Genomic DNA, 23,401 nt, shown 5'->3' with positions numbered 1-23,401 from the left:
TTTTTTTACACAGATACTTTTAATAAAAATGAGCTTGTAGCGTATAGTCCACCTCAAAACGGATGGAGGAGCCCTTTGTATGTTACTGATGTTTTGTTGAAGAGTTATTGAGACCAAAAGTCCGCATCTGTCAATCTGCTGCCAATTTCACTGGACTGTTCAGTGAATGATATAATTCGTGGCCACGAATTAGTATTTCGTGCGCACGATTTATTATTTTGTGGCCACAAATTAGCTTGTGGAAGCATATTCAGTCACATTTACATCATGAATTCTCATTTTGGAGCTCAAACTTCCCGCAGTGGAGCTTAGCTTGTAGCAAGAGCTGAGGACAGCCAGCTGTGGTGTGCGTGCCGATACAGATCACTCTCTTGCGGCGCTTTCTGTTTGGCTTGAATAGGCGGCGCCGTGAACAGCAATTAGTTATTGTGAAACGCATAATGTAATGCACTATATCGAAAATTTGTTTAAAACTCATAACACCGTTATTGAATAAAAATATACCGCGGTACATATTGCTATCGAAATTTTGTCCAGCCCTAATTATACACTAAAAGTTTTATATGTTCTGAAAATTGTGTACTGACTGACTATAGACTGATGAGGGCAGCGCCCCAGCCCTGGCTACACATCTCAAATCGATTTCCACAGCGATACACAGGTGCCTACATTACCTTAAACCTTTGTCACACTATATGTCAGATGAACTGTCTTTCCAAGGAGCTACAAAAAAATAATTATCATAATTTTTAGGGATTAAAAGATATTTTCCTGTTTGCTGTTGAACGTTACATTCTGTCGTTCTGCGCTGACTTTTTTCTGCTCCCATCTTTCGATGTCTCCATTTTTCTCCTCGAGGTGCATCTCCATCTGACGCTTCTCCCCAAAAAAGGTCATCTTTTTGAAGCTTTCTGTGAGGTTGTCGTTTTGTGCCCAGTTTGAGGAGGAAGACTGCCGCAGCCCGCCAAGAGGAGTGTGTTCGTCAAATTTTAGAATCTGTTGTTCTGCTTTGAACTCTTTATGCTCCCATCTTTTGAAGTCTGTATTTTTCTCCTCCATGTGCATCTCCATCTTCCACTTCTCGTTGAAGGCCGTCTTTGTGAAGTCATTTGTGAACTCTGACAAGCGTTTCTTGGCCAAATCCTGCATTTTGTTGAGCTCTTCCAGGTTTGCAGAGGGGGGCGAGAGCAGCCCGACAAAAGGTCTGTTGATTGGCGGTGAGGGTATGTTTATTGGTGGATAATCTCTTCTGAATGAGGATGTACCTCTGTACTCTGGTGATGGAGATCTGTTTCTGACATCAGTGTTGGGTGAATGGGGCTTTTGGTGGTCCTTTTGATCCGCACTACTTTTGCCTCCAGCCACTCGGATTTCATCTATGATCCCTGCCATGGAGGCCCTGAGGGTTGGGTCTGGGTGCACCATTCTGCATACAGCCCTGCAGTATGGCTGATCTTTCAGGGTCTCTTTAATCTTGGTGGGACAGACGCTGGGAGTGAAGAGTCGAACTTGAGCACAAAACTCAGCAATGATCTTGCCCATGGCCCAGACGTCAGATCGTTGGTCCCGCTGAACGCGCCTCTGCAGCACCTCAGGAGCTGCATACGCCTCGTTGCCGATGTCCGCTGCAGAGTTCAGACCATATTTGAAGAACTTGGCCAGTCCCAAGTCAATGATCACTGCTCTGTTTGTGTAGTGTTCCACCTGCAGGTCAAGCATTGCACATAGCGGATGATTGATCAAAATACAATGTGCTTATAATTTTCTAGAATTGATCATGAGGAACTCCACACTCTGTGAAAGCATTACTTTCCCTGTTGCATTATTTTCATAGCCTGCAAGTCACTGTGAAATGCAGCAGTTACTCCTTCAGAAAGCAACTGAATGCCATTAGTTACTTGAGAAAGACATTAATTGAAGAGCTGCCTGTGGGTTAGTTAATGTATCAAAGTGTGATTTAATACCTTTGAAAAAGTTTGTGTTGGACATTATCGTGTGAGATTTGGAAATGGGGTGAAAACCAGCTCAGCCTTCAGCAGTTAATGTGATCCAGACTTTTCTTCAGCTTGCTCACCACAACTTTTGCTGTCAGTACAAATTAGGACAAAATTTGCCTTTGGGACCGATCATCTCCCATATTTAATTATTCTACGGTGACTGAAACAACCTAATATGAAAGCAATACTGTTTCTATTGCTCATTCTTGTGTAAACAAGGTCTAAAGTGCACAACCCTTACTTGAATACTTCTTTTTACAAGTGGTGTTAGCGATGGTGTTGCTCTTAATAACCGGTAAAACACCTGAAAGCAAAATCCATGTGCGTGATTGTGAAACTGATCACGTTTCATGCAGGATGTTAATAAATCACAGCCACAGAATGCAGCTGACAGCTCTGACAAAAGATTTTTTTAAAGCTGCATTGTGTGGATTCAGACTAACTGTACTGTCAGCTGGACAAAAGTTTGTTCACGTTTGAAGCAAAACAATCAGCTAAAAATTCCGTGATTGTGCTTTTGCAATCAGTAAGCGTCTAACATGCCGATGATTGTGGCATTACAGCTATTTTCTATTGCATGGTTTCTGTAATCATGCTTTTTTTGTGTGATTTTGTGGGCTGTCAGACTCTCTACTCACCATTATGTTTTCAGGCTTGAGGTCTTGATGGACGATATCTTTAGAGTGGAGGTAAAGCAGCCCTTCACACATGCCAACGATGATGGTGCCTTGATTAGCTGGAGTCATCTGCAATGGCAGAGATGTGTCATCAAGTACAGCTCGAGTGAAGACAGTCATGCTTCTGTACAGTCAGCTGCTCACACCTTTAGCTTCAGGCTAACAAGATGCAGCATGTGAAGTCAGAAGTGGGCGCGCCTCCATACGTCACACATCAAAATACTAACTTCCAGTGGTGTCAAGTTATGAAGAACAAACATTTTGATTCTGTTGATTTTTTTGCAATGCACAACTTTGCCTCGCCTTGTTATGAAACAATGTGCATCCATCCAAATTTAGCCAATGTGACCTCCAATGTCAGTGTGTTACAAATACTGTAGGATATCAGATGATCAACAACTGTTAAATGTGTGTGTGCGTTGTCATGTACGCTATAGACTGGTTGTGTTGGCTTGCACTCATGAAGTATTGTAATGTTACAGGTCTCACTGCATATTGGGAACATTTTGATGGTTGCTACACTACTTTCAGTACTTTTAAAGCCAGTACTTTCATTCTTGTACTCAAGCAAAAGTCTTGAGTTAATGCTTTCACTTCTACAAAAGTGCCAGGAAGAGTTTTGTTCACTGTTATAACGATTACAAAACATGATGGATTTTTTACTCTGACGGCCACCAAAACTATATTTGATCCATGAGATTTAAATTTAGTGTTTTTTTACAGATTCGCAGAATTTCATATTGAATACAGATGCTTCATTTTGGATAGCTGTTTTTTTTTGCATTCTTTGTAATGACCTGAGGGGTGTCTTCAAATACTCGACGATTCGATGATCCATTCGAAGGGGCCTGATTCGAAGGCCAATCATACAGTTGAAGCTTCGCAAAATGTGGTTATTAAAGAGGACCATTCCATTACAGCTGCATGGGGGTGCTGAATGACTGATTTTACAGAGAATTGCTTTTTTTCCCCAAATAAACATGATAAAGCCTGTTTGATTTGATATACATGTGAGCCTATCAAATATACTGTGGACAAAAAATTTACTTAACTTGTACTTTTATTCAATATTCTATCTATTTAGTGTTTGTTAATGAACCACCATGCGTGGCACAATCCGATTTTGCAGCAGCATCTTGGTGGTGATTTAGCTTAGCTTTAAAAGGCTCACAATGTCGGGGAAAAAACTTCAGCAGTGTGGAAACATTTTGATCAAGTCAAAGATGATCCAAAAAAAGTCAAATGCAAGTTGTGTCAGCAGCTCCTTTCATGTCACTCAACAACAACTCACATGACTTTCCACCTTAAATGGGTAAATAGCCAGATAATTGGGCAAATAAAATACTGTTCTTTCACTCACTTCTCAGTTTTTAATGTAACGCCAGTATGCCAGCCATCATATCATGCTATGTGGGCTTATAGGATTTTTTTTTTTTTTCAAGATTCACCCGTAATATCAGAGTGGCGGCAGCTCATCAAGCTCATTTGTTTGATGTTCAGAGTTACCAACACTTTGTTCCAGTCAGTGTTTCAGTTGTGTGTATGAAAAAAACAAAAGTGTTGTTTTACCTGCCTGCGCTGTTTTTTATTTTTATTACTGCAACAATCTGCTGTAGCCTATGTTCAAATGAGTATAAAAAAAAAAAAAAAAAAGAAAAAAAAGATGATGCATTTGATTATCAGTCGCCAATCGGCAGGATCTGACGAATCGGATTCGACGATGTAAATTCTTAGTCGGGGACAGCTCCAGACCTTACATGTATTCTCGACCTTGAAGGATTGAAGATGGTTGTCTCCAAGTCCTCTCCGAAGACAAACTCCAGTGGGATGACCCATGTCCCATCTGTTAGAGTTATGTCGCCCAGCAGTTTCACTATGTTGGGATGTTCGGCCTTCCTGTGGTGACAAGAGAGACAAAGTATTAGAGCACGATAAGGAAAAAAAGAAAAGCATCAACCAAAATGACTGCTTTGCTTAGTGAGAATACGTATAACTGTCACATTCAGACTGATATTTTGAATAAATACTTTCTCAAGCAGACTTGATGTCTTGATGCAGAGCTGCTGTAATACAACATGCAAAACCTACTGCAGACTGTGTGTCTGCTCCAATATGAGGACAACAATGAGAGAATAATGCTTGACAGGTTTTCACAAAGCACATTGATAGAAATAGTATGTTATTATATGTACATTACTTCATCCCATTCTAATAAAAGCTCTGTCTGAGGTAACTTTAATATAATATTACTCATAAAAAAAACGAGTTTGAGTTTGGACGATCAGGTATCCCAAGCATATATTAATGAATGTTGTCTAAAAGACATGTTTTCACATTTGGATGTAGTCCTGAACTGTCAGTCACTCACAAATGTTTGAGGTTCATGTGTCACCATTCATCACTGATGTAAAACATACAATCACTGTCATTCTCAGTCACTGGTTGGCATAAACATTTCATCTGAGACAATGTTCCTCCATCCAGGAGGAGGATGTCAACAGACTTTTCAAGAGACAGAATCCCTGCAAGGCCAGCAGACCAGACTCTGTTTCTCCATCCATCCTGAAGCCCTGTGCTGATCAGCTGTCTTCAGTGTTCACAAACATGCCATGTTCCCGCCTGCTTCAAGGCCTCCACCATCATCCCTGTCCACAAGAAACCCAGCGTAACAGGACTCAGTGACTACAGACCCGTTGCCCTGACCTCAGTGGCGATTAAGTCATTTGAGCGCCTCATGCTGTCACACATATCTGGACCCCCTGCAGTTCGCCTACAGAGCCAACAGGTCTGTAGACGACGCAATAAACATACCTCTGACCTTTGTAATTTTGTAATGTCGTCACCATATTTATTGCTGCTGTTATTGCTCGTGTATTTGTGTCTTAATTCCTCCTATTTACATTTTATACCCGTGCCTTTTTAAATCTGTCCCTTTCTTTGTCTGTGTTTGCACCTCCACCAAAACAAATTCCTCATATAGGCGACTGTACTTGGCAATAAACCTGTTTCTGATTCTGATTATGATGATGGGAATATTAAAAAAACACAATCTCAATCTCTTTCTTCATCTTGGAAACTTTATTTTAACATTCAGACATAAAAGTCACCAAGAACTCTTTGTAAATGCCCTCGTCTTTTTTTTTCTTTGTCTAAAGTCAAGACTTACTTGTACACGGCATATTCTCTCTCCAGATCCTTCCTGTCGATGAGATGGTAAGGGACTTTCTTTATCGCAGCCCACTTGTCGTTGTACTTCTGCTTGTAAACTTTCCCAAAACAGCCCTGTGCGACAGTGCTGGTGGAATACGCCATCTTGGAGATGCTGCAAGGGCTGCAAAGGCAGACTGAGGTCATTTATTCACTCCTCACTCATAAGAAACTTCATTTATAAGTTATTGACAATTATAGTCTGAAGAATGTGCTCATGAACATCCTCCTGTTCATCCTCTGCATCACGTTATTCAGAGCAGGATCAGGGAGCCGATCCCAGATCTCTATAAGTGAAAACAGTGAGCACAAAGTATGGTACCTAATAAAATCCATTCATGAAAAGTGCAGCTTGCAGACTCCACACAGAGAAGTCCCCGAGGCCAGACTCAAATGAGTGAAATTCTCACTGTGAGGCAAGAGTGCTTACCACTACACCATGGTAACATGAGACAAATGAAGAAGTGAAAATGAAAGGATTAAATGCTCACTGATACACGATGGACTAATAACAATCAAGACATTTAACTGTTAAATAATACAAGTTCACATGGTGGAGTAGTGATCAGCACTCTGGCCTCAATGAGAGGAGTGTGGGTTTGAGTCCAGGTCAGGCCTTTGTGGCATCACAGAAAGTGTTGTGTTAAAAAGTTCAGTGAAGAGGGAGTCAAAGCTAGTTCTTAAAAAAAAAAATAATAATAATAATCTTTCTTTAAAGGTGCATTAAGGAGTTTTTCAGCTTTAAAAATACTTATTTTCCACCATAAATATGTTACAAATATTTAATGATGTGTACAATGTGTCCTGATGTGTACAATGTGTCCTGATATATTCATTGTAAGTACCGCTAAAAGCACTAAATTGTCACTTGAAAGTTGCAGTGCCGGTCCGGCACCAGAATGTTTTTGCTGAGAATTTGAGAGAATGTGACGTAATGCGCGCTCCCGCTGGCCTGATTTCGTTAGGTTTCGTTTTGTCCGCCATTACTCCACCAGATGCTTAATGAGCAGCAACTGAGCAGTATTGAGGATGGAGCTTCCACAAAGTAAGAAAGAACCGGCTTCTGGCACTGCCACAAGTCCAGCACAGACCCCACCAGGCAAAAGAAACTTAAATTTTATTCGAGCGCTCCTAAAAGAGCGAGGAAGGAGTTCCCCTCTTTCTTGGATGTACATGGACGCAAGCCACAGACATGAGCGTTTCACTAAGCTGCAGTTATGCCCAAGGCCTGCAGGGGCCGCTGTTTCGCATAAAACGTGCAAACTCCTTAATGCACCTGGAAACTGGAAATCCCTGGAAATCACATTCCAGAGCTCGAGTGGCATAAATGACTATTCAGTCTCAGACTGAGCAATGCAATTAGAAAATTTAGTGAAGACTGTTGAGTCACCAATGTTTTTATTGATCCTTTGGTCAGAGCTGTAACTTCAGTCCCCGGGTGGCTTTTAGAATTTGGTGTAGTAAGGGGCTCAGAAAGGTTAAGGACTTAGATCATGATGTTTTCTCATCATTTGCTGACCTTTCATTTACATACAATTATTCTTATTCAAATTCTTTTCATTATCTTCCAACTGCAAAGATTTTGTCAAGAAACAATTCCTTCATTCCCCCACCAGCCTCCTGAAACTATTTGTACACTCTTCTGGAAACAGCGCCTCAACAACAAAGGTGTATTCAGCAGCCGGAAACTCTATTTCCTTAATTAAAATGAAATGGGAAAAAGGAACTACAGGCAACTTTGTCTGAACATCAGTGGGAATTAGTTATGGAGTCAAATAAGTCATCTTCAATTTGTGCCTGTCACACTTCAATTCAGTGTGAAATATTACATAAAATACATTTTGCCAATGTAATTTTTTCTATAAATGTATCCAGCTATCAGAGATTGTTCTGTTAAACGTGGAAAATCCTCTGCCATCCATGTTGACATGTTTCGCGCCTATCCTAAGCTGAATGTCTCTTTCTGGAGAGATATTTTTGACACACTTAGTCAAGCATAGTCCAGCCGACAGAAGATAAAAGCACGCATTAGCACCTCTGTGCTGGCCTGAGAGCTTCACAGAAACCTTCTCTTACCTTTCTGCTGTTGAGCCGCGTCAGGTCTGAACATGAGATGCCTTGGCTGTGTTTCTTTATACCTGACTCCGCCTTCCAGTATCTCCCGGCCTTCCCGGCATAACTGACCAGATGTAAGATTAAAATCTACTGAGACCTCATAAACCTTTCATCTACTGACCTGAATTAGGGAAGAATTATGTAAAAACTGTATCAGAATTATATAAACACAATATAAGAATTAGGTCACATAGGTAGTAAGTGAATCCAGATGTTCGATTCAATGGTATAGAATTTGTGATCACATGATTAGACTCCTTGCAGTGTCGAACTTAGTGTAAAAGCTGTGACTGTGGAACTGTGAGCTAAGCTGATGTACTCCATAGAAAGTTTCCAGATCTGCGGACAATAAAGACCACGAAAAGAAGTCTTCAATCTCCTTATTATCAAAGCATAGAAATCCACCAATCACTTGGCGTCACTCAACAGACAGGGAGTTTTGGGGGAAGCAGGTGACCAATATTTCATTCTCTTTAATTGGAGTGGAGTGTTGCTCACTGCTTGTTCTGGCTCTGTGAAACAAACCTGGATTATGTGATGGGGTTAATAGTTTCGAAGCTAATTTGGTCATAATTGGTGATTTATACTGAAGAATTGGATACTTGGGATTGTTTTTTTTTTCCATTTTATTTTCATTCAAATGATAATACAAAAAACATACTTAAAGAAAACAATACAATACAAGAATGAATGAAAAAGGAGCAGAAAGAAGAATAACTTGTGATGTCTGCCTCTTCTTTCATCATATAATTTTTTCCCAATATTTATAAACACCATCATCTTTTTTCACCTGATTTTACACTAGTTACACACACAGCTATTATCATTTTTTTTCGATCTACCTCTCCTTTATCCAGCCACTTATATTCCGTCTACCATTTCAATGATAATCCGTCTTCAAAATTCCAAGACCAATTCCATTCTGCCAGAAGAAAATTATGCGATGCTGGACACATATCTCATGTGTCCAACACGGCATAATTTCTCAGTAAGTTTTTAATGGGGCTATATCATGCAAAATTCACTTTTTGTATGTTTTAACCTTGTTATATGGCTATGTACTCACCAAAAACACCCCCAAAGCATTTTTTTCCTTCGTGCCTGCGTGTTTGAGCTTTGCTCGTGTTGGTGCTGCTCAGAGAGGCAGCCCCTCCCGCACCCGTGAAAACGCTCTGTTTTCCCACGTTCACATCACACTGTGAAGATGGCTCCCCTGAGCCCCCTCCTGCAGGCGTTACTGCTTTTTTCTAACTCTGATTACGGAGATAAACTTTAACCATCGTCTGAAAGCAACAGTCAAGCAAGAGCAAGAGTCTGAAGGGTCTGAAGGGTCTGAATGGTCTGCGCTTGGTGAGTTTCTAACAGGAAAAGATGTTTTCGCGTGTATTTCTGTGTAAAGAAGCTAGAGCTAAAGAGCTAAAGCTAACCCTGAGAGACGCTAACGAAGCGCTGATTGGTTGAAGTACGCTGTCAGTCAAAGTCCACAGGGGGAGAGGCGGGATTTTCAGTTAAACAGAGCGTTTTCTCTTCCGGTTCTCAGAATTAGCTCCAGAAAATCTTTTATTTCACACAAAATGACTTTTCCTTTGCGCCAAAAACAAACTATTGCCATGTTAATGCCATTTCTAGGGTTTGGACTCGCTAAAAAAGCATGATACAGCCCCTTTAAATTTCTTTTAAATGCTATGCTATGATTGTTTGCATTCCTTTTACTTCTTTCTGAAGTGCATTCCACAGATTGGTTCCCTGAACCGTCACAGTGCATTCCATTATTTTTGTTCTGAATCTGGGTTTTTTAAAAATGTCAGTCCCTTTTAGATTATAACAACTTTCTCTTTTTCAAATCTTTCTTGAATTTTTCCAGGTAACATGTTCCTATTAGCTTTATATAATATCTGAAGTATTTTATAGTCAACTATATCATCAAATTTTAAATAATTATACTTAATGAATAGTGGGTTTGATGGGTCTCTATTTCTATTGTCATTTATAATTTTCAGAGCCTTTTTCTGTAAAATGAGCAGAGGTTGTGTGTAAGTTTTATAGGTTGTCCCCCAAATTTCCACACAATAAGTTAGACATGTATATGAATAATTAATGATTTATATAAGTTAAGTAATGCTGACTAATGTAAAACTGATTTTCTACAAGATGGTGTGATTAAACACAGGAGTGTTTGAATGTGTGTACAAATTTTCATAAGCTGTTGTTGGCCAACAACAAATAGTTAAAGGTGCTGTTGGCAGGATTCGGCATCTAAGATGGCGATTTGAAACACAGCATAGTCATTCCTGTCCTGTTTTCAGGAGTTTTCAGGGGCTCTTCTGATTGGTCAACGATACCTGGAGCTGTCGAAATTCCTTTTCAGCTCAGAACAGAGACAGATGGAAATGCTGCGCCCTCGCGGTAGTGCAATTATGCTACACTCCTAAATGATTATCAATGGATACTCTAACATTTAATCCAAAGAAAACAGAAAAATTAGCAGTGACTAGCAAAATCCTGCCTACAGCACCTTTAAGAAGAGAAGCAGTTTAAGCAGTACCTGTCAGGATCCTGTTCAGGCAGGCAGCAGGCAGTCCCAGTCTCCCTGGGTCCTGCTGATTGCTGATGGCATTCACCTGGGGACTGCCACTCTGCCTCCTATAGAAACCTCCCCCTGCCACCTGCTTGTTGCCGGATCGTTACTCTTTCCAGACTCCCTTGCTGCTGCAGGAGGATTCGGCTGCTCTGCCAAAGCAGAGAGGAGGTTTTTTGTCATGTCTTGCCTTGACTTGCCTTGTCTCACCACACCACGACCTCATCACGCCTCGACCTTGCCATGCCCAGACCTCGCCATGCCACGCCACGCCACGACCTCGCCTTGACCTCGCCTCGACCTCGCCTTGACCCGCCTCGAGCCAACCTGTGATGCTGCTGCCAGGTTGCATCCCTCATGGTTTTCCCGCACGGAATAAACCAGTGCAATCATTAATCCTGCTTCTGTTTCTCTGCATTTGGGTCTAACTGCACACTGACCTTGACAGCACTGGTTTTATGAAGCCGTGAGTGAGTTGATGTGATGAAGTGAACTTTCAGCTCCGTTTTACCGGAAGATCTTAATCGACCGATAGTGAGTGGTAGAAAGGAGAATGTAAGTCTATAGCGTATACCCTTTAATTTGTGGAGCACATTCAAGATGACACTCTGGTGTTTGTAAATTGTTATGGCATTGTTATGTTGATGGCATGACTTCCGGCCATGCCATCTCATATAGGTAGATCTCATGAGACGAGCAGACGCTGTTTCCAAGTGACTTCAGACAAAACAGAGCGGCCTTCACACTGTGTTCCTGAGAACTTTGAAAACAAAGCATTATTCCATATCAATTAAGAGCCTCAATTTTAAAAAACTAAATGCTGATGAAAAGCATGCAGTAGCAGACTGGAGTAACGAATCTTTTCTTGTGGTCTTTATTGTTTTACTAACTTCTTATTAATCTTGCATGTTTATAAGTATTTCATCATGGGGAAGGCCAATTTTTTTTAATCTATTTATCTATCTATCTTCTAAATTAGAATGTCAAACACACATACTGAAGCGTAAATCAGGAAAAGACCTACCACGCAGGAAAAAGGAATCTTGTCTCGGAGTGGCTGAAAACGAAACCGCACCTCAAGAATGATGTTACCATGGACATTAAGGATTTGAACCCCAGACAGTGGATGAATAGAAAATTGGGTTTCTATTACATCGAGCCATTTCTGACGGAACTATCTGAATGGACCAATGACAGAATTCTGTTAAATCAAATCAAATCAAATCAAATCAGATTTTATTTATATAGCACTTTTCATATTAATAAAAACAACGCAAAGTGCTGAACATTAAAAACAGTCATAAAAACAAAAAGAATAAAAACCGCGCCATCAAACAGTTTGCACCACACGCTCACACTCACACTCACACTCACACTCTACCATTAATTTGCACAGAACAGAGGAGACATGGCATGGCACTGAGCATCTTAGGGAAAACGCCACCAGTGGGGCCCCCCACACCAAGGGAAGTCGAGGGTCAATTAAAACTGGGGCTCCAGCGCCCGACCCCCGACCCCGACAGACCAAGGGAACTCGCACACCAAAGTGTGGAGCCCCCAGGCCAGCCAGGACCAGAGTACCCGGGCACAGTAACCACAGCATTGGACCAGGACCAACTCCCGGTGTGAAGGACCCCCCTGAGGAAACACTGGAATTAAACAGCTAAAACATAATAAAATATGACACGAAATTAAAATAAGATAATAAGATAGGATTATAAAGTAAAAAAAAAAAAAAAAAGTAAAACAAGTTGAATGTGCATAATAAAATAGAATAAAATTACATAAATAAGAATGGAATAAGAGGACTATAAAAGGTCAGTTAAAAGCCTGATTAAAAAGGTGTGTTTTCAACCTCCCTTTAAAAATATCAACGGTCTCTGCGGTCCTGAGGTTCTCTGGCAGGCTGTTCCACAGGCGGGGGCCATAATGGCCAAAAGCCGCCTCGCCATGAGTCTTGGTTCTGGCTTTAGGAACACACAATAAGGCACTGCCAGAGGACCTCAGGGCCCGCGAGGGTCGATAGGGTAAAAACAGATCAGCTAAATAAGAAGGCGCAAGGCCGTTAAGACATTTAAAAACTAATAAGAGAACTTTAAAATCGATCCTGAAGCGGACAGGGAGCCAATGCAGCGACTGTAAAGCCGGTGTAATGTGGGCCCGCCCCCTGGTCCTCGTCAGCACGCGTGCGGCTGCGTTTTGTAATAGCTGTAAGTTTGAAATATTCTTTTTGGGAAGACCAGAGAGCAAGGCATTACAGTAGTCTAATCTACAGGAGATAAAAGCATGCATTAGCACCTCTGTACTGGCCTGAGAGAGAAACGGGCGGACTCTAGCTATGTTCTTAAGATGATAAAATCCAATCTTAGTTATGTTTTTTATGTGTGGAATAAAATTTAGCTCAGAGTCAAAAATCACGCCCAGGTTCTTAACTGATTGTGCTGGTTTAAAATCCCGTAATTTTGGTAAAATCTTCTCTCTCTGACCTTCAGGACCGATAACTAAAACCTCAGTCTTGTCCTGGTTGAGCTGTAGGAAATTCACTGCCATCCATGACTTGATGTCTGAAATACAGTTAAAAAGGGTTTGTATTGGCCCTGAGTCATCAGGAGACACTGCGATGTACAGCTGAGTGTCGTCAGCGTAACTATGGAAACTGATGCCGTGTCTCCTGATGACGTCCCCAAGTGGAAGCATGTAGAGATTAAAAAGTATAGGACCTAAAATTGAACCTTGGGGAACCCCACACCTAATTTCATGGGTTCCTGAGGAACAAGTATCCAAACTTACATAAAAACATCGATCTGTGAGATAAGAACTGAACCAGTTAAGAACAGTACCAGAGAGGCCCACCAGGTGACTCAATCTATTTATTAAAATGTGGTGGTCTACTGTATCAAATGCAGCACTCAGGTCAAGTAGAACCATCACTGTGAGCTTTTTATTATCTAAATTCCACCTGATATCATTTAAAATCTTTAAAAGGGCCGTCTCGGTACTGTGGTTCACTCTAAAACCAGACTGATGTCTTTCTAAAATGTTATTAATCATTAAAAAGTCATTGACTTGGTTAAAAACCAGTCTTTCTAAAACTTTACTTAAAAATGGTAAGTTGGATACTGGTCTGTAGTTATTAAAAACATCGGGGTCTAAATTGCTCTTCTTCAGAAGCGGCTTCACCACCGCCGTTTTAAAGGCAGTGGGGAAGACACCCGTCTGAAGAGAGCTGTTCATGATATTTAAAATCTGTTCCTCAAGGAATCCATAAAGTGATTTAAAAAGTGGTGTGGGGATGGGATCTAAAAGGCAGGTTGTTGATTTTACTTGGGAGAAAACTCGACCAAGAGTCCTCGCATCAACCAGGTCAAAACTGTCCAGTGTTTCCTCAGGCATGGACAACGGTTCAGCTGTGTTCACTGATAAAACCTGTTGGGGTAAAAGACTGGACCTGATGTCCATGATTTTAATTCTGAAGTGGTCTGCAAAGTCTTCACAGAGAGCGTCTGTTGGCTCCTTAAAAGCTTTATTAAAATTAGTGCCAGTTAAAATGTTGAAGGTGGAGAAGAGGAACCGGGGGTTGTCTTTATTGTCTGAAATAAGTTTAGAGAAGTGGGAAGTTCGGGCCTGTTTAACTGCATTATTGTAAATTTTGAGTTGTTGACGTAGAATCTGGTGATGTACAGTCAACTTGGTTTTTCTCCACCTTCTTTCAGCACTCCTGCAGTTTCTTTTCAGTTTGATGACTATATCATTTCTCCTCCACGGGGGTTTGGAATGGCCCTTGATTGTTTTAGTTAAAAGTGGAGCGACTGAGTCCAGACTGGACTTCAGTTTACTGTTAAAATCGTCAACAATAAAATCACAAGATGCAGGTAAAATCACTGCAGGAGTGCTCTGTAAAATCTCTATAAAATCTGCAGCCACTTCAGAAGTAAGGTAGCGTCTCCTCACTGTTCTCACCGGGGCTTCCTGCTGGTTAAAACTGGTGATGTTAAAAAACACACAGTAGTGGTCAGACACAGCCAGGTCAACAACAGAGGACACACTGATGGACAGACCGTGGGTTATAACCAGGTCCAGGGTGTGTCCTCTGTTGTGAGTTGGCTGTGCGACATGCTGTTTAAAATCTAAACAGTTTAAAAGGTTTAAGAATTCTCTGGACATAGAGTCCGAGTTGTCATCAAGGTGTAAGTTAAAATCACCAGTTATTAAAATTCTACTATATTTAGAATGAATTATTGTTAAAAGTTCTGAAAATTCACAAATAAAAAGACTAGAGTATTGAGGGGGTCTGTATACTGTTAAACACAGGATCGGGGGACTGCTAAAAATAAAGGCGTGGTGCTCAAAGGATGTAAAACTGTTAAAAGCTACTGCACACGCACTAAATGAAGTTTTTAAAATGGAAGCAGTCCCTCCACCCCTCTTACCCTGTCTGGTTGAAAATAAAAAGTTAAAACTCGGTGGGGAAGCCTCAGTGAGGATAACAGGTGCATCGGTGCCAAGCCATGTCTCAGTTAAAAGCAGACTGTCCAAGTTATTATCTAAAATAAGATCATTAATAATAAAGGATTTGTTTAAAAGAGAGCGCACATTCAGCAGGGCCATGTTAATGGTGGTGGGCGGACTGAATGTGCGCTCTCGGTGAAGTTTCACTGTTAAAAGAGTCTTTTTGTGTTTAAGAACAGTCCGGGGGATGTGGCATCTGCACGAGGTGATAACTGGGATGCTGTGGATGGTGTGTGGTGTGTCCGGGGGCAGTGAAGGTGTGTGAGGGGTGTGTGTGGCGTGTGGTGGATGGGGGGGGCTTGCAGGTAGTCAGTCAGTGGGGGATGTGTGGACTGAATGCTGAATGTTACCTGCTAAAATGGAGCTGCCCAGCGTGCTCGGGTGAAGTCCGTCCTGATGATAAAAAGCTGGGCGGTTCCAGAAAAGGTTAAAATTATCAATGAAATAAAAGTTGGAGGCTGTGCAGGAGCGCTGAAGCCAGGTGTTTAAGCCAAGCAGTCTGGAGAAGCGTTCAGCGCCCCTGAAGAAGGTCGGCAAAGGTCCAGAGATAAAAACCGACCTTCCACAGCTCTCCAACAGGTTAAAAAGGTCTTTAAAATCCTGCTTGGTGACCTCCGACTGCCGCCGGGCCGTGTCGTTAGTCCCGACGTGAACGATGACCCGGCGGACAGTGGAGGGGAGGGACTGCAGGAGCTCCGGGAGATCGTGGAGGATCGTGGGGACAGTAGCACCAGGAATACACCGCGTGATGGCGTTAAAAAAGCGAATATTCCTGATGCTACTGTCCCCAACCAGGAGTGTCGTGGGGGAAAAGAGGGGACGGGGCGGGGGCGGCTGTGGGGCGACGTCGTGGGTGTCCGGGGCGGCGGTGTCAGCGCCCAGAGCTGGGGAGCGCTCCGCCGGTACAGCGACGCCGCCGGCAGCAACCTCGCTGCCGGAGCGGTGGTCCTGGCCCTGGTTCTGGTTCTCCCCGCGGTGGTGGCTCACGGAATGCCTCCTCACCGCCTCCCTAATCAGCCTCAGGCGGGCAGCGGAGGCCGCGGTCCAGGGCGATCGCCGCCGCTCCGGGACCAGCGGGGAGTGGCCCGGCTCCCTGGCCGCAGCGGGGACATCCTTCTCCGCCACAGCGGCCCGGAGCTCCTTCTCCGAGGCCGAAGTGGAGTTGGCCCGGGCCGCGGCGGAGTGATCAGTGGCCGCGGCGGGGAGCTCCTTCTCCGAGGCCGAGGTGGAGGTGGAGGTAAATAGGAGTTTTGAGAAGGATAAACTGAATTTAGTAAGAGGATATTTGTTGGATAATGACACTGGTTGTAGATCCTAAGTGGGATTTGAGTTTCATGAAGGAGGGTTGTAATGCATGGGAGATGTTAAGTTCACAATACCCACAGAATATAAAGAAGCATAAGTGAAAAACAGAAAGCTGACGCTTTTCTTTCAATGCAGGAACATAATCAGGACTTTAAAGTAAAAACAGATGTGGCTGAATCGATGGTGCCTCAGCCATAAAAAAAAAAAAAAAAAATCTATCCTGATGTGAGAGATTCTTTTAAACCACCCCTGTACGAACAACATTCAGAAGTGGAAGACGACGATATGGAGATTTGGATGATTGCCAATGCTTGTTCTGGGAAGAAACCTTTGCACAGAGTGTTAAAACTCATGGTTACAGTAACATTTTCCTAAAACACAAGGGAGAGATCGCCATCACTCATTGTGGATGGAGGAGTGTGTCCGAATGTGGTTGTAACATGTGTACTTAACTGTAAGAAACAGATTGATGAACAGGTGTCTGAATAAGCAGAAAGATTTTGTAAATGTTGGGGAAAAAAATGGCAAAATTAGAAGTTTCAGATAAAGCTGATCCTTTCTTTGGATCGATGATTATTAATGGACTGGGCACGCAGGAGGCTTATACTTTAAAATTAGCAGCCCCAGATGTGTTTTCATTGAGTCCTGTGGAGATACTAAAACAGACAAGAGAATCGGATGCAACTGGATTGTTTGCAAACCAAAAAGCTAAGATTCAAGCTGTACAATACACAACTCCAGGAGAGTATAAACCGTTTTTGTAAACACAACCAAACTTCAGAGGAAAAGGACGAGGCAGGATGAGATCAAATCAACAACAATTTTGGAGCCGAGGTTATTATAACAATAATAACAATCAAAACTGGCAAGGGCGAAGAAACCTAAATGATGCATGTCATTACCGAGGGAGAACGGGACATTTCATCAGAGACTGTGAGCAAAGTAAAAGAGATGAAGCTATAGTAACTAGTCCCAATGAAACACCAGTTTTGAATCAAGGCCAAACTCAACAAGCACCAAACACAAACATTACACCAGAACAGAGACCAGCTTCATTTTTGTGGAGAAATACTTCTTCACAATAAAGCGGCTGACAGTATGGGGACGCTGACAGTGATCAAATAATGGCTATGCAGACACAAGTTTCAAATACACAAGATGTGTTGAAACATTGAAGGAAAACCGATAAAGTTTCTCATAGACACAGGTGCATTCTTCTCTTGTATTCATGGCTTCCAGAATATGCTACATGGGACGCTATTCTGAGAGCGGCAACACTGAAGGACACGCCTGTAATAATTACATGAACAGAGGAGATGAAACATGCTTTCAGACATGTGAAATACATGTTATGTTGTGCTCCAGCTCTTGGATTGCTGGATTACAAACTGCCTTTTCACCTGTTTGTGTGTGAGGATGGACATGTTGCAGTGGGAGTGCTGACACACAGACATGCTGATAACTTGAGACCTGTTGCATATTTTTCCAATTTGTTGCCATTAATAAGATAAGATAAACTTTATTGTCCCACAGGGGAAATTTGTCTTGGGCAAAGTGCAAAGTGCTTCATCAACATATGTATGAATACACAGTACATGTAAGAACAACACAAAATAAACCACAGTAGCAAAAATAGGACATTGCGAGAAGAACACGCATGTAGATACATATTCCCTTGGAGGAACACAGCACAGTAAAGCAATGTCCGTCCTTCAATAGTCAGCAAACTCGTTAGAGCGGTTTACCATATGCCGGCTGTTCAATTAATACAATAGACAAGGGAATAAAGGAGAGTTTCAAATCGTTACTTTTGGTGTGACACACTGGATAACGTCTACCAGAAGGTAACAGCTCATATTCAGAAAAAAAGCATGAGAAGGATCAAACAGTATACGGTTGATTGTTGAAGGGATGATGGCTTGTTGGAGAGCTGTTGCAGCAGCTGCAATAATTGTGGAAAAATGTCAAAACATTGTTTTGGGCCACGCACTAACTCTGCATACATCACATGCAGTGAATTTGATCTTGTCAAACATTACAACTCAACTCAACTTGTGACAAGATTAAAAATTGTGTGTATAAAGTGCAATGATGGAAAACAAAACATGCAGGAACCTAGTGTGGATTGAGTTTAAAATAGTCTTGGAAGCTGCCTCTGTATTTATATATATATAGGCCTGGGAGCTTGAGGGTTCATTATAGCACACCTGAGTGGCAGTTCAATGTGGATGGAACTGTTGTCTTATTTAGAGGCATGTTACACCTGTACTATTCATTTTGAATTGCTGTATTGTGTCAGCTTTGGTATTCATTTTGAATTTAGTTTGCTTCAGTGGCTATTTGAGACTCAGCCTCATTTTATTTCAGATTTTTTTTTTCTATCTATATTTGTATTGCATTTTTGAATAGTGCACCAGACCAAATTGGTTTGCTGGGATGCCCTTAAAGTTTTTCTTCTTTTGAATTTCATTAATGAAACACACTGAAAGTGTTTTTTGAGTTGCCCGATTGGGCTGAGAATTTACTTTGGATGCTGAAATGTTTCAAATTTGCTATTTGTAATCACACTTATAATAGTTGATCAAAAGGTTATTGTTTTAAAAAGGTGTGGATGGTTTATATTCTTCTGATTTGATAGAGCAGATGTCTTTTTTTTATTGTTTTTACAGTCATCTGTTGTAACATTCATGTCTTGTGAAGTGTTTTTTGAAGAGGGTCAATGTACTGTATGTGCAATGTGAAGCCATTTCTTTCTTCTGCTCTGTAATCTGACATTTTGCTCTTGCATGAATGTGTTCATGACTTTGCTATGACTTTTATTCACGGATCCACTGATGTTGTATTGTCATCCATTTCAACAGAAGATAAGACTGGTTGAAATATAACATTGTTTGTCTATAACTCTGAGAGTGGTGAGTTGCCATCAATGCCAACGTCACTATCTACCTCACAGTGCCATTCATTGTTGGGTTGTGCAATCCTGTAATGTTGAGTATGTCCCTTTGCCACGTCTGAAGAGGAGTTTGCCCCCGTTGTGTTGAAAGACCGTGGTTATTACACTGGTTCCAAAATTCAGTAATAGCCCTTTGAACTTGCGCTAGATAGATATAATGAAGAGAAAATAAATGGAGCTCATTAAGTGGCTCTAATACACCATGCTCCTCCATAAAGTTGAAAAGATTAACAAAATGAAAGGACACAACTCGATTCAGCTCTGCCCGTAATCTCTCGATTCTTTGATTATGCACTGACCTGCCAGTAATAACACTACGTCTGTTTATTCCCCTCCTGTAAAGCATGAAACAGGCAACACCAGTGTTTTCCAATCCAGGATCGCATCTCCCCCTGGACGGTAATCCAAAGTTCTGAACACCAGCAGTGAAAAGTGACAAAACACTAGAGGCTCTGTTGTTGTCTAGACAGGCGAGGAAGATGATTGTTCGACTGAAACCATCAACACAGCTGTGGAACACCATCCTCCATCTCACAAGCTTCTGGTTTCCATCTATGTGCCTAAGAGAAATTGAAATCAAAGCAAATAATGAGTGGGAAGAATGTCAACAATAGGCTTCACATGAAGGGAGCAGTGACAGCTGGACTCATCAGGCACTCAGGAGACACGTGAAGGAAACGTGGACAATTTGCATAAAGGAACGGCTCTCAGACAGCTGTGAACCGGCTCTCATCATTCACTTTAAAGAGCCGTTCAAACGAACGACTCGTTCATTGAACGTCACAGCACTACAAGCGAGATCATTTCTCTTTTTTTTCGCGGTAAATGTGAGATTATTGCGAGAATGATGTGCCCTTTTGTAAAATATGGGGCCCCCGCATAATTTCCCTGATGTTCTGAGATCTAAATTTGATAGAGGACTTATGAGTTATTACATTCAAGGTATTAATGACCGAGGAAGTTCGAAAAAATTCCTAAGAACAAAGACAAACTTGGACAAAATTGTTGGTACCCTTCGTTTAATGAAAGAAAAATTCACAGTGGTCAGAAAAACAACTTGAATCTGACTAAAGTAGTAAAAAATAAAAATGTTATGAAATTTAACCAATGAAAGTCAGGCATTGCTTTTCAACCAAGCGTCAACAGAATTATTTTTAAAAAATAAACTCATGAAACAGGCCTGGACAAAAATGATGGTACCCTTAACTTAGTTGCGCAACCTTTTGAGGCAATCACTGCAATCAAACGATTCCTGTAACTGTCAATGAGACTTCTGCACCTTTCAGCAGGTATTTTGGCCACTCCTCATGAGCAACTGCTCCAGTTGCCTCAGGTTGGAAGGGTTCCTTTTCCAGACGGCATGTTTCAGCTCCTTCCAAAGATGTTCGGTAGGATTTAGGTCAGGGCTCATAGAAGGCAACCTGAGAATAGTCCAGTGTTTTCCTCTTAGCTGTTCTTGGGTGTTTTCAGCTGGGTGTTTAGGGTCATTGTCCTGTTGCAAGACTCATGACCTGCGACTGAGATCAAGCTTTCTGACACTGGCAGCACATTTCTCTCTAGAATCCCTTGATAGTCTTGAGATTTCATTGTACCCTGCACAGATTCAAGACACCCTGTGCCAGATGCAGCAAAGCAGCCCCAGAACATCACAGAGCTGTTTCACAGTCGGGACCGTGTTCTTTTCTTGATATGCTTCATTTTTCCTTCTGTGAACATAGAGCTGATGTGCCTTGGAAAAAACTTCCTTTTTTGTCTCATCTGTCTACAGGACATTCTCCCAGAGGCTTTGTGGCTTGTCAACATGTAGTTTAGCAAATTCCAGTCTGGCTTTTTCATGATTTGTTTTTAACTATGGTGTCCTCCTTGGTCGTCTCCCATGAAGTCCACTTTGGTTCAAACAACGACGGATGTTGCAATCTGACACTGATGTTCCTTGAGATTGAAGTTCACCTTTAATCTCTTTAGAAGTTTTTCTGGGCTCTTTTGTTACCACTCGTATTTTCCGTCTCTTTGATTTGTCATCAGTTTTCCATCTGCGGCCATGTCCAGGAAGGTTTTTTACAGTCCCATAAATCTTGAATTTCTGAATAATATGTGCAATTGTAGTCACAGGAACATCAAACTGCTTGGAGATAGTCTTATAGCCTTTACCTTTAACATGCTTGTCTTTAATTTTCTTTCTAATCTCCTGAGACAACTCTTTCCTTTGCTTCCTCTGGTCCATGGTGAGTGTGGTACACTTCATGTGACTACTTGTCACCCTATATATGAACCACTGACTGATTACAAGATTGTAGACACCTGTGATGCTCATTAGTGGACACACCTTGGACTGACATGTCCCTTTGGTAACATCACTGTCAGTCTTTTCTAGGGGTACCATCATATTTGTCCAGGCCTGTTTCATGAGTTTATTTTTTTTTTTAATAATTCTGTTGAAGCATGGTTGAAAAGCAATGTCTGACTTTCATTAGTTAAATTTCATAGAATTTATTATTATTATTATTATTATTATTATTATTATTACTTTCGTCCGATTAAAGTTATTTCTCTGAACACTGTGAATTTTTCTTTCATCAAACAAAGGGTACCAACAATTTTGTCCACGTGTGTACAACTGTCCCTCTTGCAATGGCTGGAGTGCCAATACCTCATGATATGCTAACTGTGTGTTTTAGAAACAGCGTGATCATGAAGGGTTATAAATAACTTTTAGGAGACATTCCTGCAAAGTTTTGTAAAGTCACCTGGGTCCCTTGTGCCTTGAAAAGTAATGCATTGGACACTATGCAGGCTGGACCTGGACAGACATGCAGGAGTTATTTCACCATTCCTCATGGGCACCATGCCTCAGAGTGACTTCTGCTGGAAGTGCGGCAACAACATCTACCTGAATCCACCAACAAATTGGATAGGGGGGTGTGTGTGCCTGTTGTGCTTTCCCAACACTCATACATAGTAACAGGCATCAAGTTGGAGCCAGCCACTGTGCCGAGGGTTGGGAGAGAATTATCTCCTCATGACCCGGTATGGGGTCATGAGACGTGACATACCAGCAGACCAGAAAATCTAGACAACAGGACAGAAGGTGACCTATTCTTTGCTTCCATGGATCAGTGTTGGCAAATTCTTGTTGAGGATTGAGACTCAGGATTACAGACTGTTCCTTAATTCGACTACTGTGGCACTGTTGGGAATAAAAGGCGAATTAGTCCATATGAACACTCAGAATTCAAAACTGCATGGTGTTAGACCTACTCACTGCATCCCAAGGAAGTGTATGTGCTATTATTAGAGAATCATGTTGCACCTTCATACTGGAGAAGGGCACAGATTATCACACAGGTGGTTAAAAATCTGACTAAATTGGCTGAAATCCATGGATAAGATCACCTGAAAGACTTTTGGTTTGGAGATTGAAATTGGTTGTTTTCAGGAAGTTGGAGCTCAATTCTGCTGAAGATTTTATGTGGCTGTGAGAATTTGACATTTCTCAATGATAAAGAGGAGAGAATTGTTCGAAAAATTGTTATGCCAATGAATGTTTAGTACCCCTTTCCCACTGAAACTAGTGGGTCGACCCATGTTTTTGACCCGCTAACAATCGGCTTTTAGACTCCTTTCCCACTGCCTGCAGACCCGGGTCTAACTGCCCGCTGGCAAGCTGTGTTGCTGCGTTTTCCCACGCTGATGGTGTCCCACATTGATGACATCATCAGCGCAACGGAGCACAACAACAGTAAGCAATGCAGTGGAACACAGTCCCCGTTACCTGTAGACAAATCTCTTCCCCACGGATAAAGAGAAGCTCTCTGGTCTCGCTATCTTGCCAATGCTGGGTCATCTTGACGAAGGATATCTCACGTTGTGTCCAGAAACAACAACTAGCGCGCTAACGTTGCCACGCTGCGTCAACGTCATCACACAAGTTCCCGGATGTATCCCTCCCACTAAAACCCGATAGCAGCGACCCGCTGAAAACCCGGGTCGATTGCAGGGTTGAACGATCCGGGTCCAAATGCCGATTAAACCCTTCCACACTGCCATGAGGGGCCGAATA

At 41.8% G+C, this 23,401-nt stretch overlaps 2 protein-coding genes across 2 annotated transcripts; both read right to left on the bottom strand.

Annotated features, from left to right (window-relative positions):
* Positions 1 to 756: 756 nt before the first annotated feature.
* Positions 757 to 5,986, bottom strand: LOC115396480 (CBL-interacting serine/threonine-protein kinase 21-like). The gene is made up of 4 exons (XM_030102363.1): positions 5,841 to 5,986; positions 4,432 to 4,570; positions 2,636 to 2,743; positions 757 to 1,704 (listed from the first exon to the last, which is right to left on the bottom strand). Exons 1-4 carry the CDS (start codon positions 5,984 to 5,986, stop codon positions 757 to 759), a joined length of 1,341 nt encoding a protein of 446 aa, XP_029958223.1.
* Positions 5,987 to 12,413: 6,427 nt separating this feature from the next.
* On the bottom strand, positions 12,414 to 17,842 carry LOC115396479 (uncharacterized; the record flags this gene model as incomplete). The annotated part of the gene is made up of 4 exons (XM_030102362.1): positions 17,789 to 17,842; positions 15,696 to 16,292; positions 13,182 to 13,886; positions 12,414 to 12,911 (listed from the first exon to the last, which is right to left on the bottom strand). Coding segments are annotated over exons 1-4 (1,854 nt in total), but the record flags the coding sequence as incomplete, so codon positions are not given.
* Between the last annotated feature and the right edge of the window lie 5,559 nt (positions 17,843 to 23,401).

This window comes from Salarias fasciatus, chromosome 11 (genome assembly GCF_902148845.1).
Source record: "Salarias fasciatus chromosome 11, fSalaFa1.1, whole genome shotgun sequence".
Taxonomy (NCBI): domain Eukaryota; kingdom Metazoa; phylum Chordata; class Actinopteri; order Blenniiformes; family Blenniidae; genus Salarias; species Salarias fasciatus.
Note: the sequence above shows the minus strand (reverse complement) of the source record. Positions and strands in the feature narration are given on the sequence as shown.

Excerpts from the sequence above, each read along its gene's own strand:
- LOC115396480 (XM_030102363.1), bottom strand. The coding sequence starts at position 5,986 with ATGGCGTATTCCACCAGCACTGTCGCACAGGGCTGTTTTGGGAAAGTT. Across the intron at positions 4,571-5,840 it reads AGAGAATATGCCGTGTACAA|GAAGGCCGAACATCCCAACA; the intron begins GTAAGTCTTGAC and ends TTGTCACCACAG. Across the intron at positions 1,705-2,635 it reads TCAAGCCTGAAAACATAATG|GTGGAACACTACACAAACAG; the intron begins GTGAGTAGAGAG and ends CTTGACCTGCAG.